At 31.4% G+C, this 19832-nt stretch overlaps 1 protein-coding gene across 5 annotated transcripts in view; it reads right to left on the bottom strand.

Annotated features, from left to right (window-relative positions):
- LOC145276824 (bactericidal permeability-increasing protein-like) overlaps nt 1-19832 on the bottom strand; it is a 230657-nt gene that overhangs the window by 198594 nt on the left and 12231 nt on the right. The window contains exons 2-3 of one of the 5 annotated variants that reach the window (XM_080128174.1): nt 6550-6637; nt 2626-2757 (exon numbers count right to left, since the gene is read on the bottom strand). The exons of the other annotated variants lie outside the window; for them this stretch is intronic. Coding sequence (XP_079984300.1) covers nt 2626-2735 — 110 coding nt within the window. The 5' untranslated portion in view covers nt 2736-2757; nt 6550-6637. The remainder of the gene's footprint in view (nt 1-2625; nt 2758-6549; nt 6638-19832) is intronic. 5 annotated transcript variants of the gene reach the window in all.

Below are 19832 nucleotides of genomic sequence, written 5' to 3'. Positions count from 1 at the left end.
GAGAGAGAGATTAAATGTAAATAAAATAATTATCTATATATCTGTAAAAGTGAGAATGTGTGTGTGTGTGTGTGTGTGTATTTTAAGTATAAAGGCTTGAGATTTGACATTAGAGGTATTGAGATTTGGGAAAATCTTTTTAGTCGGATTTCGTCGAGAAATTTGACTGTCAAAGGTTCAAAGTTCAACGATTTGACCTTTTAAAATTGTACCAAACTCCTGCGCCAATTTGGAGTGAAAACAATATGCAATATTAGATGTAGGTAACTTGGACATGGATCTAACTTTTTAATTCGATTTGAGCCAATAAAAATGAATATTACAGAGTCAAAATTTAGGTCAAAGTTAAAAAGAAATTGACCACTGCGATCTCTCCCAAATTATTCAACCAATTTCTGGTTTAAACGTTTGAACTTTTACATAAAATGTATTCGGAGATTGGGGACAAGCTTTTTAATCGGGTTGGATGGAAATTTTGAGCTCCCAACGGGTCAAATTTCCAAAACATTTGACCTTTGCGGTGTCTAGTAAACTACTCAGCCAATTTCAAATATATACATAACGAGCATTCAGACATGTGGTAAGCATTTTATATAGTTTGGAGGCGAAAATTTAGCTGCCAAAAGATCAAAGTTGCAATACTTGAAATTTGCAGATTCAACTAAATTTCTCTGCCCATTTTAGGTCGAATCACTTGAAATATTAGGTTTATGTAACTTCGCGACGGGATAAATTGCGAGTTGGTAATAATAAAAACCCAGGTAAATTCAATAACAAATATATGAAAAACTCTAAAATAAAGCAACTTTAAGATATGAAGAAACAGATAACGATCGATAAAAATATATATGAGCAACATATAAATTTGACGAAAAATCAGTGATAAATTGAAGGGAAATTGTTATCAAGAAGATATCTTTTAATATAAGTTCAAAATAAAGCTAAGGTTATTAATAAATACTAAAGCAAAAATTAAAATATGAACCCGTGGAATTTTGAAAAATTGTAAATATTAAAAATTAGTGTCATTTCAATTCGAATGGATATTAATAGGAATAATAAAAATATTTAAATCAAATACTTAAATAAAAATATTATATCAATAATTAAATAGTAAAATAATTTAATAATTAAATAATTACATAATTAAATACTAAAAAAATAATACTAAAATTAGTAAATATTTAAATAATTAAATAATTAAATACTAAAAAAAATTAATACTAAAATTAGTAAATACTTAAATAATTAAATACTTAAAAAAGGATAATATGTCAATAATTAAATTTAAATTTTTCTTGTCTATCAAATAAATTAATTTAATTATTGCCATAATCACTATGAGATAAATATTAAGTATAATAAATACTACTGAAATTTACTTTTATAACTACAGTTTTTCTCAAGAAATAACATGTAAGAAAAAGTAATTAGTTGATTGCTTTTGATTGTATATAAATAGGAATAATAAAAAATATTGAAATAAAATACTTAAATGAGGATACGAATAAACAAAAAAAACATTATCAGTATGAGATTAAGATTAATTTTTATAAATACTATGTACATTAACTTGCTTAACTACAGAAATTGGGGAGAAAAATAATAATAAATATTGAAAAAAACATACAACATATTAAATTAACATATGAACAGGGATTTCTTTAAATATCCTTTACACAGTTATAATATGACAGTAGGAGAACCGCTAATCAATCGATTTTTTTAACCAAGATAAAAACGAATACATAAACGGTATCAATTCCTTTATCTTCTTAATGGAGATTATGAATGTATTAATTTTTATGTAGCCAGTATATTTTCAGTCTGAAGCGTTGCTATTTAAGAGATTTTTTTAAAATTATGTAATGTTTAAAATTGTCCTAATATTTACAAAATACTTGTAACTCAAAAGGAAATACACGAAATGCTGTTCTCATTTCATGCTGTTTTTGTCTTGACTTTTAGGGAAGTATTATATGCATGCTCTGTTATATAAAAAAATAATTGAGTCAATTAATTTGAGATTTGTATTTCATTGGTATATTTGCATCATCAATATTTGAATATATTAAAATCTGGTTAAAAATATTAATATTTTTTTATAAAACTACTTGCCTTACAAATGGTAAAACGTATTTTTGTATAAAAACACACATCAAAGGCGCCTTTAAACAAAGTTAACACATACACGAACATACTCTCAAAATAAAGACCGGTAATAGACATCCTCCACATATAAATCTATAGTCATCAATAAAGTGCTGCGGTGTACCAAAACTCGTCAACGCTGGTATATCTGCTCACATCAAAACCTACGACTTTAAGATTATCAGTTCTAAACACTAAACTACGAGAAGACGCGGTTAATAAATTACGTGTTATCGTGTTTTAGTATGGATATTGACTAAAACTAAAAAAAAATGCTCGATTTGTTTTTATAGAAATATATATATATTAAAATACAGTAAATGAGAAATATATAAATTAATAATAAATACAATTTTCTTTATTCTTTTTCTTTTTGCGTGTTTGAATTTGGAGTCCCATATCTTTTTATGTACATCAGATCTATTTCGAATGACTCACTAATTAGAAGAAAATAATTGTAAAAACGATACTTACAAAAATATTGTTGTGTCATATCTAAGATCCGCTGAGAGCCTATAACTCTGAATGCGTATATCCCATCGAAGCCCTTTACCAAGAACGAGTGTAACAGCACCGGTTGGCATGGAAACATGGTTTATATTTATACTTAAAAAGTAAAAAAATATATAATATCGTATTATGAATTGATCAGATCGATTAATATGTGGTTATAATTTAACCAGAAAATAATAATCATAATAATAATCATAATAATAATAATAATAATAATAATAATAATAATAATAAGAAGAAGAAGAAGAAGAAGAAGAATACAGCAAAATACAATGCAATATATAGAGAGAAAGATATGTGTGAATACCTTTTGTAAAAAAGAAGAAATCTTTCATTTGTCTCATTTTAAATCCATTTCCAAATTTTATAAGTGATCAGATAGTGTGGCACCACGATTTAATACACGACATAAAAGAAGCTGGAATCTACCGAAGATCTTCATTATTCCAATTATTATGAAAGCAAATGGAATAATGAAGCCAATTAAAAAAATCTACCTGGCAAATATACATAGCAAAGACAGTGCAAGAAAGGTACAAGCAATTACACTTCAAGTAACGATTAGAGTTAGGTACGGGCAAGGCAATGGCTGATTCTGTAGGGAGCGTGGTTTGAACGTCGGCTAATCATAATAAGTTTTAAATTGTCGATTACTTTTTTATTGTGTTAATTTCTCCTAGAAAAAATGTGTGTGAAATAAAAAGTACATGGAATAATTGTATCTCAAATCTGAAAAACCCTACATTTCATCTAAAAATTCATTACGATATCTTGTTTACATTTTTCTGCCAAAACAAATATAAGTTTTCTGGAATTATTTCCCAGTTAAATGTTAAGTTAAAGTATTAGAATAATAAATTAATACAATATATGTACCTAACTTTTGCTACAAAAAGTAATGATTATCCAAAAATATGACATTGATAAGAACGAGACTTGTTTATCGTCTTCAAAAAAAAACTTTGGCGACAAAATTACAATATGTATGGAAGGACAAATGAGTCATATTTTTTCTTTTATTTAATATTATTCCAGCATACCGAAACCCCCTCCCTACAATAAAAAATGCACAAAATTTATGGTACTTACAATACATTTATTGGAAAAAAAGTTAGCATCATTATTACTATGAATACAGAATTACAATTGGTTAAGAAAACTATATATAATTATTGAAAAAAATACACGCTAGTAAAATACAAACTTACGTTACATTTTATCAGAAGGTTTACGTGAAATTGAAATTGATAAACGCAAACAGGCGGGTTGTTGCGGAGAGGAGAATGACGAGAAAGAACGACTGGCTGTCCTTTTATGTCTGTGCATCCGTACTTACCGACATGGAACGTTCGTATAATGTTTACCATTTTTTAATTAAAACATTCTTCTATGTTCTGCTTTTTCAATTTATTTTTTTTTACTTTATTTTCTAAGATTGTATAAATATTATCTTATGTCGATGATTATACGTTCATATGTGCAATGGAAATATTAGAATCTTGCATAAAAAGATTACGTTAAAAATGTAACCGTAAAACAACACAGTAGAAAGAATTTTTGCAATTATAATTTTTTGTGTGAAAATATTAACTTATCGATGCTTAATTCTATAATAATATTGGTAGTTGGAGCAATTAATTTTTCTTCGGTTTATATCGGCTTCGTTAATACAAACAGTAGAGTCTTTTTTGTAGTAATTTTCTTGAAAAATTTATTTAATTTTATTTTATTTTTACAAATGACGATGTTTATTTATATAAAAAAGCAAAAAATAAATGCATGCTTTTTTTATTTACACCCGAGAACCATAACTTTAGCAAAAGTATGTTTGTTTAAAGAAAATCCTACGTGTACACTAAGAGGTACATGAAAATAATTGCTCCATTATATTTCATAATCATTATTTAATAAATACTGAAAATTTCATTAAGATTGGTTAATTTCCTGATTTTTTGGTGAATTTGTAAGTAAAGGGAGGTGTCAAAATATTTATACAGTTTGAGCATCGGTATTCCTTTTGCAATAACTTAATAAAAATCTTAAAATGCCCCAGTAGACTAAAGATGTATTTTTATTTTAAAACAAAGCCAATTTGTAATAGTTCGTTCTTAATGTACACAGCCCTATGTTAATATTATGTTAATACATAGCCTAATGTTAATGCGGTTTTTGTTAACTATTATTAATATGTATTTTATCTACGAAATCATGTTAATTTTTTTTTTTTTTATAAAAATATTGTCGGTTATTAGATTAATTTTTTTACTATTAAAGCAAAAAAATAAATGCAAGATACTACTACTACTACTACTAATACTACAACTACTACTAATAATAATAATAATTACTAGCGACACACACATACACACACACACACACACACACATATATATATATATATATATATATATATATATATATATATATATATATATATTCTTCATTAAGAAAAATTATTTTTCTCATTTACTATCAATCAAATATCAAGTCGGGAATGACTCGTGGAAAATAGCCGAGTTGCCGCAATAATTGCATATGTACATTTTGGTAACTGAGTTCGTTTTTTTTTTACGTTTCAGTTAGTGAGAGGGGAATCTATCGCTGTACTTCCCATAAACCTGCCAATGGAAGTTATATGAAGTACAATACTTAATACTGTAATTACTATTATTTTTAATGGAGATTAGGTGATGCATTCTGGATTCGTTCTCGGCAGCTGCGTAACTCTTGCTTCTCCTAATTTATCCTACACTCCTCATTTAGCATGAGCGATTGTTTTTCCGACAAAGCGAGAAGAAAAAGCTGTTTTTAATGGCGGCAGTATTTTAACGTTAACAGTCGTCTGAGCTGTCGGATATGTTCCGTTTATATTTCCATCCTTGTAGCCATGTCAATACGAACTGTGCTGGATGTAAACGTTTCAATTGGGCTGACGTCGTCCGCCCAATAGCCTGGGACAAGAAACTTGGATAAATCACTAAGTAGTCTGTTTTGCCCGGAGTTACAATATACTGAGGCTGATGTATTGCCATTTGGTGGAAAGATTCTGGGCCATACAGTAGCTTCTTGCGGGGCTTGTCGAGGCAATATTAGTGGGTAATTGTTACAGCTATACTTTATCAGGAGCTACAAAATATATTTCCTCGTTTCTGTTTCTCTCTTACTTTCCCTCACTGCACTGCTCTAACTAATCTGTCGACTTATTCAACTAATCCCAAAACTCTATCATGAAAAGTCTCCAGAAAAAATGCACGATTAAACAAATAACTCGAATTTCTAACGTAGACTAACATTGTCATGTCTCCTTCTTCAACCTAAAGCGTCTACGGTCCCATCTTCCAGAGGATGAAATCTAATTACAGGAGACTAAACAAGAACAATTATTACTATGATAAACTGGCGTTGGACCAACTATTTTGCCTAGATATTTTCATGATATGTCCTAAGGTGACCTATTATACGGACAATCAAATATAAAGTATTCTGTGAAAGGAATAGATAAATATACACTGTGGTTTGAATACTGAAAGAAAAGTGTATTTAAGTATTTACATAGAGACAAATAAATTATAATATGTTTTAATAAAACAGATCAAACAAGAGAATGTTATACAGAAAAACTATGACTCATTGATTCTTAAACTAACTTTATCTAGGTTTAGTATAAATTTCAAAATATATTAACGTAAAAATTGGAACTATTGTAATGTATTCATGAAACATAATTATGCTGTACAGAAAAGAAAAGGAGAGAGAAAATATTAGTGTAGCGTATGTACTTTGATATATACGTAAGTCTTTTTACATTAAAATAGCAGCTTTTGTAGAAATGAAAATGTTATTCAAACAATTAGAATTAACATATTATTGTAAACATTATATTACTTGAGTAAGGTGTAAGAAACCTTTGAATACGTTTGAAAGGTATGGCTTTAAAACTCTTCGTACAATTTGTTCAAACAAAGTTCATTGACTGAAAAAGAAAAGAAATTAATATTAGCAAACAAGAAAATAAGTAAAACAACCAATGATATGTGTATTTAGTATACATAGTAAAAAATGCCGATAAAATTTCAATATAAAATATAAGCTATTAGAGTTTTATCTTGGAGCAACTTCGAGCAAGGGATGCCCAAATAGAGAGATAACAACGTGTTTGCTTAATACATACATATTGAGGTGTCTATTCACTCTCTGGGATAATGACAGCGCTCACGTATTTCATTTTGCGTGTATTTAGCAAAAATATTCTTATCCTCAGAACATATACATTACTTGGCCTTTCCACATGTTCAATATTTTCTGACCTGTTCAGACTCAAAGTGGCTTTATTTCGGTAAGGTAATACAAAAACCAATGAGCACACGTTACTATGTATGTAACAATGAAAGGAATTAGAGGAAAAAAAATTACCCACGTGCTCAAAGTTATGTGACTTTTGGAATGCGAAAAGAAAAACCTACGACACCATATAATAAGGAAAATATACGACAAACGCGGAAACACCAAATCCAGCTTTGGAATTAACAGAGTCCCCAATCTTTTAATCATCCTGTTTTGGGCAGAGATAATAGTTCATCCTTCATATCTCCTGCAAAGACTAACTCTCGATTTGAATTAGCAAATCCTTTTGACTACCATTAATCACACAGTTCATCGAATTTCTATATAGGGAGCACTCCTTCTCGTCAAATACGAGCCTAAACGTAATTTGTTGTTTATAACTTGCTTGTTTATATATAACTTTCGTCAGTTGTCTCTGAATCCAAGAAATTCCGGACTATAATATTGACACCTTCAGGTATTTTTCTGGCCAAGAGATTTATATCTATCGGGATATTCTCTCCTTCACTGAACTTTCTGCTTTGCCGGCTAAACCTACACACACACACACACACACACACACATATATATATATATATATATATATATATATATAAATATATATTTCATACTTTTTTGCCTCCCTTTTGTATAAATGTATCCTATTTCTCCAAATCTGTCCCCAATTAACTAAATTCATCTCATTTTATTCATTTTATTTTTGTCATTGAATTTTATTTATTTATTATTATTATTATCATTATTATCATTATTTTCTTATCCCCTGTTATCCCTCCGCGCCATTCGTCACATCCTAATTATTTTTTTCTGCTTATCCAACTCTATCAACGTTACCCCTCATCATTATACCATTGCCTTATATTTACCCTCCTTTACACCTAATATCACGAACTCTACTACTATTACTAGAAATTATCTACTATATATTATCTTCTGAAAATTATTATTATATTCTTAGAGCTACGCACTCCATTCCCCCCTCGTAACTTACCCATGTAATACACCTTGGGACTTTCCCCTATCTTACTAAATTAAATCGTTAGGTACACGACACCCCATGTAATCCACCCCACGACTTTGATTAATCTCATACCATCACGCTATAGTAATAGATCCCTTATAAATAATGTTGTGAGAACCGTTACTTTTGATTAATCCCATTTAGCATATATCCTGTAAAATGTGTTTGACTCCTAATAGGGGTATGAGACGAATGGATTAACCAATCATTTTTATAAACACCGGCTGTGCTAAACAACCAATGAAAACTTTTCAAAATTATTATAAAAACTGTCGAATTTTGAATTCAATCAGTTCGCCGTTAACTACGCCACGGACCGCATTTGATTCTTGGCCGCCATCTTCGTTACTGGTCTGAACTACGCCACGATCTTTGTTCAACACAATGTCCAAAAACTTAACAGGTTAGTGGCCCAGGCACGACGTTAAACTTACTAACCAAATTAACCAACTAATACTTAACATAATGTTTCCAGTTTTTGTTAAAAAAACAAACAAATGTAACTTGTTAAAACCTTTTCTTTGTAAATTTCCTATTTTTCAAATAATTATTTTTTGTATCTTTTTTTTTTGGCAAACATTTGTTAAAAAAATGTATATTTGCGAATTTTTGTGCATATGTTTATGTGTATTTGAAAAGTATTCTATTTGTATGTTTATATATATTTGAAAATTGTTTATTTTTATATGTATCAAAGAAAAAACTCAATGTCATGAAAAATGGCTTCTTTTTGCACACATTATACCAATATATTAATAATTATTTTTGACCAATGAGAATAAAGACAAATTCCTCCAAAACCAGAAGAAGAAAAAAACAACACAAAACAAAAAACAATCAATTTATTGGTTTATTTTTCTTTGTCCATTTATTTGTTTAGTTTTATTTGTATTTATTTATTTCCTTTCCTTTTCTCAAGTCAAACCAAATTGAATCCCAAATGATTTTTTCATTATATCAAAAAAGGGGGGGGTGTAAAATGCTTTTGACTCCTAATGGGGGTAGTTATTTATTTGCCGCTCACCAAGGAAAATGTGGCACAAGGCCGGAAAGTGAGATCTAGCAGGCTCCCCTAAAGGAAGGACACTCCTGCAATTGTAAAAATTGCCTGAGTAACTCCCTGGGCATCCCCCGGTAGGATCGCCTCAGGCAGTAACGGAAAGCCCAGTGGCAAAGCCTGGGAGGGTGGACCTCCTAGGTATTACCCAGGCGCCGTACCTCAGTCCAACCGGTGCTGGGCCGGTTGGGCTGAGTGTCAAGTGACGAATCCTTGACGAGTACTATTACCCTGTCTCCCCGCAGCCGAAGCCGTTAGAATATATTCCGTATATATATATATATATGTATATAGGAAATTTATATATGTATATATATATATATATATATATCAAGTTATTCTTCTTCGCATCCTCCATCTGATATAGTTACTAATCCAATACATCATTCAAGCAGCCCTTCCATCTACAATCACACAACTAGTAATAATGATGATAATAATAATAATAATAATAATAATAATAATAATAATAATAATTGTAATAATATTAATGAGAATAATAATATTTCTCCTAACAACCATCCTAACACTAACAACACTCATTATCCCCTCCAAAATAGTCCCCATACAGACATTGTTCCACTATTTGTTGAACATTATGAACAAAATTCAAACTATTTAACTAATACAAATCAGCAAATTAATATTAATACCAGACCTTAAGCTTTTCATAAAGTACATACATATATCGGCGCTACTTCAACATTAATTAAGAAAAGAATATAAACCACATTTCTTCTTTTAACAACCATAATTCTAATAATAACCAAGGAACTTCTCTAACCACTTTAATTAAAAAACTTAACTCTAACAATACTCCCTTCTCAATCAAATGGACTATTATAAAAAAAGTTAAATCTTATACTCCAAGCTCTAAGTCATGTCGCCTCTGCACAACCGAAGCTATAACTATAATTACTTCCCCTCTAAGTAACAATATAATAAATTCTAAAAATGAACTGATCTCTTTCTGTAAACATAAGTCCAAATTTAATTATGGCAATTTTGTAACTACCTAGTTATTACTTTTAACCTTTATATAGATATAAAATATTTTTCTTTAACTTTATCGTTTTTCGACATACTTCTTAATACTTTATAATTTAATAATCCTTTATTTTAATTCTTTATCTCTTCTTTCCATGGCCGTTTTTTTATCTGCATGTTCTGTTTTATTTATTTTTTATCTGCATTTTCTGTTTTATTCTTTAAACTTTCCTATCTATCTAATATATCAATCTACCCACACTTTCATATCTTGTATGTATATTTACTTAAATTTTACTATATGAATTTACTTATTTTGTATCTTTTTATTTTTTCCCTTAAATTGCAGATACCGGTCATCTTTTCCCCTTAAATAATTTTTATTTTTTATGCTTATTCTTATTTTACTTTATTTTATATTATATATTATATTTTATATTTTACTTTTTATTATATTCCATTTTTTACTTATTTATTTTCTATTTATTTATTATATATTTATTTATTTATTTTTATTTTCCTTTTAATGTCGTTTAACAATTCTTGCTGACACCTTATTTTTAAGTGATGACCTGTACATTTCATTTGACCTATATTATTTTACCCTATATATATTTTCGCGCCTTTAACATTTCCTGTCTGGGTCAGTTTTACTTTTGTTTCCCTTTATTTTATTTTATATTTTATATTTAACTTTATCATTTTTTCTCTCCTTTCTCTTCAGATTTTTTTTTATTTATAGTTATGTCTTGGAAGTAGAGTGAAAAGCACATCTTATTTTTCTTTTATTAATATTATTTTTTCCTTGTACACATTTTTGTGAATTATTCTATGGATTTCTGCCTTTGGATTATTATGGACCATCTTCTTCCCATTACGGGATTTCCTTGGATTTTACTTGTACAAATGGAATTTTTTAAAAACTTTCTTGAAGTTTTAAATTTGGATTTTACCATCACTGGATTTTTTTTTATCTTCCACCAGACTATCCATTAATGTGTAATCACCTTTTCCTTTACCATATTCCCTCTGCTTAACTTATTTTGTTTTCAAGTAAAATCTTTGACTTATTTGTTGTTTCAGCAAATACTTCTGCATGCAAAATCCGATCCCGCATTTTGCTAATTCCTACCCTCTGATGAGGAGAGTATTTCTTCGAAACTCCGCGGATTAAAGACTATCCATTTATCTAGTGTTTCCTTTTCAGATTAAATATGTTTTTAACTCATTTCAAAGTGTTTTTTAACATATTTTATTAACTGTTTGCTCATATATATATATATATATATTTATTTATATATACATATGTATGTATGTGTGTGCGTGTATATATATGTATGTATCTGTGTGCGTGTATATATATATATATATATATATATATATATATATATATATTACCATAATATTATATTTAGGACGATGTAAAAAAAACCAAAAAAACATCGTTAAATTCATTACCCACACAGCAGCAACCGTATAGAGTAATGGTTAGAAGCCTTGGCTGTCATTGTGGCGGTCACGTTTCGAACTGTCTCACATGGCGAACTCTATGTCTTTACGGCGTGTTTTCCAAGATAGGTTTGGTTAATGATATAAAAGCGCACGTTGATACAAGATCAATTGCTTTTTTTTTTCATACAAACCAATGAACCGTTATCAGTGCCATATCTGTTTGAGAGTATGCAAGTCGCTGTCAGCGCTGAAAATGTTCTTCTGGCATATGGACGTTCAGTGACTGGGGTAGTGGCCTCGTCTGACAATGCTTAGCAATCATCATGTACGAATATACACACATATATATATATATGAATTTATATTCATATATATAATTAATATGTATATGCAAAAGAATTAAAGCATATATATATATATATATATATATATATATATATATATATATATATATATATATCACTTTTGAAAAACACCGATCATCGTTTCATGATTAATTGCTAAGGGTTTAGGGTTTTTCTATAGATTAAACATAAACAATTAAACAGAAGCTTTCGAAAATACATTTCTAAAGGATATTTCTCCTAAGCATAAATTATATAAACAGGATAAATAAAAGGTGGAGCAGAAAAAACCCTATCAAGTCTCGTCTAGCTCTGACAAAGGTAAAGAATGTTGTGTCATCTCCCAAGACTCTTATAACTCCCTCGCCCAAGACCACCTTAGCAACACCAACCTCTACACCCCAGCTAGCAATATCAATGTCACCCAAATAGAGAACACTATCAATAGAACCTGGTAACATATTTGCTCCCAGAGAAATATCCCAAAACAATGTAGACTAAACTTTACTACCAAAAACAGCAAACTCCCCATTTTCTACCACCTCATAAAAACTCACAAAAATAACCCACACACACAAATCAGACCTATAGTTTCCAGCGTCAACAGCCCCCTCTACAAGATCTCGTGGCTCCTCTCTAGACTACTTAAACCCCTACTCTCTACCTTCCCAGCCCATATCAACAGCTCTGACAAAGTCATAGACAGGCTTAACAGATTACCTCCCCACCAATTGAGGCTCAACATCTATTCCTTCAGCCTGGACGTCGTCTCCCTATACACATCCATCCCGGCACATCCTGCTAACAACCTCATGGGTGACCTCATATCCTCCAATAACTTACACTGTTTCGTAATAACCCCTGCCGATATCCACCACCTTCTCCGAGTGATTGTTGACAACACATATTTCACATTTCTTAACTACACCTATAAACAAGTGTCTGGCCTACCCATGGGCTCTAACCTATCCGGTCTACTAGCTATTGCTTATATGGATAGACTCGAAAGACATGCACTCGGCACTTGCAACTCCTACCTTCTCTTCACGAGATATATAGATTACATCCTCATACTCACATGCTCCCGAGAAGAAGCCATCAAATCTTCAACACTTTTAACAATGCCGACCCCACCAACAGTTCACCATAGAACACCCAGACAACTCTGGCTCTCTCTCACTCCTTGATCCCAAACATAACATCAAAGAAAACGGTTCTATATACACAGAATTATACAGAAAACCTGTCAGCAGACGTTTGTTTGTACACTTTGGATCCGCCTTACACCTCAAAGACAAACTAAGCTATGCACACGCAGAGATTTCACGCATACGCAACAAGTACACTAACACATCCGCGAAAATTCTGCACACTAACAACTTCCTACGCATACTCTCCATAAACGGCTATCCCATTTCTACCTTATCCTCACTCAAAAAAAGAAAAAAACGCCAATGCCAAGCTCTCTCAAATACCTGTTTCCTCTTTCTTTAATGACAGAATCCCTTCCTTTATCTGTAGAGCCATACACCACGAGAAGCTAGACATACAACTTATCATCACTGGCACCACCTTAAAACAGCACCTGACCCGGAAACACCCACCACATGCACTCGACGCTTGCTCCCTATCTAACGGTCCCATCAAAGATACAGGCATATGTTTGCGCACCCACGTTGTCTTTGACCTGCAATGCACTAAATGTAACAAATCATATTTAGGGAGTACTACTAGGCCACTACACCAACGCATTAAAGAACATATAAACACCAGAATCTCATCATTCCACAAACATATAATCTCATGCAACAGCAAAAAGCGTAATATTCGCGTTTATATCCTTGCCTCAATCAGAAACGTTGGAAACCTTAGAATTGCTGAATCATTCCTTATCTCGAAATATAAACCTTCCCTGAATAAGAGACTAGAACTGAGGTATCCCGTTATCCTCTAAACCCCCATTACAAGCGAACCAGAGCAACGAAAATACACAAATTCTAACAAAAAAATAAAAATAAAATACATAAATTTAAAATATATATATATATGAATACTAAAAAGAAATATATATATATATATATATATAAATCGTAGTATATAGATTTAATAAATAATATAATACTCATAACAACAGCAAGATAGAAAAATTTAAATAAAAAGAAAGTAAAAAAAATAAGTCCGATAGAGTTATCTCCCTTACACTATAATCCACTGAATATAGTATACACATGGTGTGTGCGTATGGTATACGTACATTTATGTATGTATGTCTATTTATGTACGGGCGTTTATGCATGTGTGGTAGGTATATATAGTATGTATATATTTACCAAACTTTAGCAAGATAAAAAAAAAATAAATAAAAAAGAAAGAAAAGATACAAGTAATAAAGCCAAACAGAATTATTTCCCTTGCACAATAATTTTCCCGGTACTGCATATTTTAATATATATATATATATATATATATATATATATATACATATATATATATATATATATATAAGTGCCTATATACGTAAACATGGACAGAGTATTTAAGCTACAAAATAAAACAAATAAATAACATAAATGCTCAAAAGATTAAGCCCGAATCACCTCCTTAACACACGAATACAGATACAAAAAAGATAAAACAAAACAGAAACGCAAAAAAAAAAACAACTATGAACAAAAAACACAAAACAAAAGCATCAACAACAGCATCGAAAAAACGGGATAAAATAATATATATTTAATGCTTAATAGAAACTAATATAAAACATATATAAATGTATATATATATATATATATATATATATATATAATACATCTAAAAGAGATAAAATAAGGTCTCAAACTATTATCTTCTCCCCCCTCAAACAACAGGTCACGTGAATCTTCACTGCGATAATATTATTGTAAAGCATGACGTCCCTTGTCCGCATAATAATAACAACAATAACAATCATAATAATAATAATAACGATAACAATAGCAACAACGGTAGTAGTAGTAGTAGTAATAATAATAATAATAATAATAATAATAATAATAATAATAAATTATACAATATTGTATAAAATAAAGGAAAAATAATTTATATATATATAACCAAAGCTTACAACAGAAATAATAATAAAAAGAATAGTAAAATAAAATTACCCCCAACTGACCCTGCCCTGTTTCTGCAGTCCAGTCGCGTTCTTTTCCGCCATCTTGGATCCACTTTTGTATTTTGAAAAAGAAAGGTCCCTTTCTTTCGAAATTAATCAAAGTTCCATACCACCCACTGACTTTACATACACCGGACATACCAGCAACTTAGTTATAAATAATTATACATTGAGGTGAGTAAAGATAGACGGATAAAGACTAGACACACCTCTACTCAAGCCCACCCGTCTACATTTGTTTGTTTTTCTTTCTTCACTTTCATAATTCCGGTCTTCCCCCGCATTGTCTTTTGGCTTTTAAATAAAAAAATCTATATATTTCTTTACCTACAATGTTTCAACCAAACTACTACCTACTCATATATATATATATGTATATATATATATATATATATATATATATATATATATCCTCAATGCCCCTAACCTGTGTCGAAAGACAACGGATACCCAAGTAGGGGTAGCTGCGCGTGTAATTGTGTCTTAAGCTTTACGTAATCTCAAACTACACCTCATCTGTTTGAGTCTAGTGCCAAGGAGAAGTAAGCGGGGAGCACAAACAGCACATGGAAATCTCAAATGGTCAGCCATATATTACTTCCCAGAATATTCGTTTCTAAACATAGGAAATCTTACGGGAACCGGTGTGTCAAACGTTATTATCACGTATATTTATATATATATATATATATATATATATATATATATATATATATATATATATATATATATATATACTAGCTATACTCGGCCACGCGTTGCTGTGGCTCAGTTTGTTAAAATGGAACACATTCCTCAAGAAAAATTGCATTTTGTTCGTTTATTTACTTTTATTATTTTTTGCAATTTTTTTAATCAATAAAAGTTGTTATTCCCCCCCCCAAAAAAAAAAGATGAATTTTTTACCATAAATTGTTAGGTGAAAGTTTTTTTTCAGGGAAAATTGCACTTTTTTTTAAAGAAATTTGGCAGTAAACGTTTCTCTTTGAAAACGGAATTTTTATTATAAAAAGAACAGATGAATGCTTTACATGAACAATGTAAATAGGTATGTGAAAGTAGAGAAAAGTTTGATTCTTTTTTTCAAGAGAATGTACAAATTAATTTTTTAACAAATAGCAGAAAATAAACAGAAAAATACTTCCATCATTAATTATGCAAAAAATGAATAAAATGTTGCTTTAGTGTTTCAACATTATGCTTATAAATTACAGTAAAACTTGCTGAGTATGCGCTGTTTTACGGTTGTAGTAAAAATGGAACAGAAACTTAAATTTCACTTTGTTTTAATCTTTCTAAATTTTTTAATTGGGCCCCCCAAACGAATATAATAAAAACAGTAACATTCAACAATTATACTTTATGTATATAAAACGCAAACTATTTATAAAAAAAAACAAAAAAAACGTTAATAACGTAAGGGAAATAATTCCATTTTTAAACGCAAAAGTCAGTTTGGTATATCTTTTTGTTATTTTTTACATAAGTCCAGCTTACCATTCACATTGGAAATGTCGACATTTATAGGTTGTCGGGTACGTTTACAAGGAATAAACACTCCAATATAGTAGATGTATCAGAATTTTTGTTGGAATTTTTGACACCCCTATCACGAAACTGCGAATAAAATATAAAAAACTCATAATTTCTCTTTTAAAAGTGGGTTGTTTATTTTCTTTATGTATTATACTTCCAAAATAAACTATTAAAGTTGTTTTAAAAGTAAGAGAAATATTTTTTTATTTAAAAAAAAAAACAGTAATGAATTTTACGAACTCAATATTTTTCAATGTTGAAACTTTAAAAATCTATCACAATTTTGCTATCGATTCTTTTTTACGATATTTTCTTGTGAAATTTTATGCTCCTTCTAATAAACCGAATATGATATTTGGACAAACGTTTTTTTAATTAACATCCACCCATTTTCAAGTGTCTATTAAAAAGTAAATAATGAATTACTGTTGTGGTTGCAAGGTTGAACAATAATTACTAAGGAAATACAATGAAGACGCAAACAACAAGATAACGCAATAATAAGTGTATTAAAGAAAAGGTATATTTACAATATGTACAAATGACGGTGTCGAGTCAGAGAGTCTTGGTGGGAGGACATGTACGCTCTTCCGCGTGACTTCTGGTGGCATTTGAGTAAGACACACCAAGGTCAACCTAGGCTTGCCATTTATAGTGTTATGTTATTCGCATATGCAAATAAGTGGTTGCTACCACAACACCCCCATCCCAAGATTTGAAGTCACACAGATTTCAATATCTTTTTTCTTTTTGGGTTTACCATTAATGGTTCATTCACTTTTCTTTTCCTACCTGATCTTCGGGGTTCAGGTGCATTTTGAGGCGGTTCCAAATTAAAAGATTCGTATATGATATCTATGGTGTCCTCCTCTTCGACTGTTGTCGTATCATCATCATCTTGGATATGACGTTTCTTTATCTGATTTAGGTGCCTTTTATGTATATTCTGTGGACCTTTAATCATGTATGTACAATCACCAATGCGTTTATCCACTACTCCACATTCCCAGTAAGATGTGTTATTTCTGTAGCACTTAAAATATACTCGATCTCCCGAGTTATATTTCTTTCTTCTCGTGTGTGTAGTGTTTCGGATAATTGCCTGCCTTGGCAATAGTTTGTCAAACGCTGATTTTACATTTCTGGCAAACATTAGATCAGCTGGTGATATGTTTGATGGTGTACTAGGATGTGGTGTAATCCTATATACTTGCAAGAATTGTTGCAAAGCTTTTTCTGTTGGTGTTCCAATGGATTTCTTTAACGCTCGTTTTAGCGTGTCCACGAACCTTTCCGCGAGGCCGTTCGACCTTGGATGATACGGCGGAGTCGTGATGTGCTTCACTCGGAACGTGTCGCAAAATTCCTTAAACTCTGTGGGTGTGAACTGCGTTCCGTTGTCAGTGACCAGTGTGTCTGGTACACCGAATCTTGCAAACAACTCGTGTAGGAACCCTATTGAGTTGTTCGTTGTTGTATTCCTGCAACGCATTACCTCCGGCCATTTTGTGAAACTATCCACTACAATTAAATAATAGTTTTCACGTACTGGACCAGCAAAGTCCATGTGGATTCTCGACCATGATTGGTCGGTTTTCGGCCAAGGTTTGTGTACTATAGGTGGAGATTTTGCCGCTAACTGGCATCTTTTACATTTATCAATTGTTGTCGCTATGTAAGTGTCCATGTTACGCCAGTACACCTAGCTTCTCATTAACGACTTCATTCGATTTATCCCCGGATGACCTGTCTGGAAATCTCTTAATATCCTATTCTGCAATGTTTTGGGTATTACCACTCTCTCGCTGTACAGTAACACATCGTCACATATGGAGAAAACTTCCGGCACCTTTGTGTCCGTTATAATTTTCTCTTTTATGACCTTTATATATTCGTCTTTTTCGGCTTTCCTTTTAATGTCCGACAAAGTTACGGGTAGTTCCTTAATTAAGTTAGCTACCATATTTTTTACTTCAACATTTGTCCGAATTGCTGCAATGACTGATTCTTCCAGATTGTGTTTCTGTGGTATCAGTCTTGACAGTCCATCCGCATGGCAAATCTTTTTTGATGCTAGATGTTGTAGCTGGAAATCGTAATTAAGTAGTATTGTACCCCAGCGCAGCAATCTATTTGCGGTGTATACCGGCAATCCTTTTTGTGATCCATAGATCGTGACTAACGGTTTATGGTCGGTTTCAAGTATGAATTGTCTACCATATAAATATCGGTGAAATTTAGTCACGGCAAAGATTATGCTCAACGCTTCTTTTTCGATTTGTGAATATGCCCTTTCGGCTGGTATCAGCGTTCTCGAAGCGTGCGCTATTGGTTTTCTAGACCCATCCGGCATAATATGTTGAATGCATGCTCCTTAGCCGAAGGAGCTAGCGTCACTAGCGACGACTATTTTTAAGTTTGTGTCAAAGTGCGTTAAGAATAATTCGGATGTTTGTGCGCTCTTTATTTTGTCAAAAGCGGCTTGACATTCTTGCGTCCAGTTCCACCGTGTATCCTTTTTAAGCAGATTATTTAAGGGGGCTCGCAAGTTATGCATTCCTTCAATAAAAGATTGGTAATAATTTGCGAGTCCTAAGAAACTCTACAAGGTTGTTACATTATCGGGTGCTGGCATATTTTTTATTGCCTCAGATCTGTCTGGGTCTGGACGTCGTCCATGTTTGTTCATTGTGTGTCCAAGATACTTAATCTCGCTCATACAAAAGTCACATTTACTTTCTTTTACTTTAAAGCCGAATTCTTGCATTCGAGTAAATACTTGTTTCAAATGTTCCTTATGTTCTTCTAGGGGTTTGCTCCTGACATCAATGTCGTCCAGGTACGCACATGCGCACTCAATACCACTTAGCATGGTGTCCATCGCTTGCTGAAAAATGGCAGGCGCTACTTTGATGCCAAAAGGCTATCGGTTGTATTTGTATAATCCCTTATGCGTATTGATGCATAGTATTTTTGAGCAATTCTCCTCGACCGGTATTTGCAAATACGCGTCGCTCAAGTCTATCTTGGAGAATATATTACCCCCATTCAACTTCGTGAATATTTCCTCTGGGCTTGGTAGGGGGTAATGGTGATCTTTTAATAGGGAGTTGACCCCGGTCGAAAAGTCTGCGCACACTCTAACTTCGTCATTCTTTTTCTTTACGTATACGGTGGGGGCTTCCCACTCGTTGTGTTCTATTTTTGATAGAATTCCCGTCTGTTCCAATCTACTTAATTCTTTATCAATCTTTTCCAACCCAGCGAACGGAA

The sequence above is a fragment of the Euprymna scolopes genome, chromosome 5 (genome assembly GCF_053919585.1).
Source record: "Euprymna scolopes isolate OS-2025 chromosome 5, ASM5391958v1, whole genome shotgun sequence".
Lineage (NCBI taxonomy): Eukaryota > Metazoa > Mollusca > Cephalopoda > Sepiida > Sepiolidae > Euprymna > Euprymna scolopes.
The sequence above is the reverse complement of the archived record's forward strand: the minus strand, read 5'-3'. Positions and strand labels throughout refer to the sequence as shown.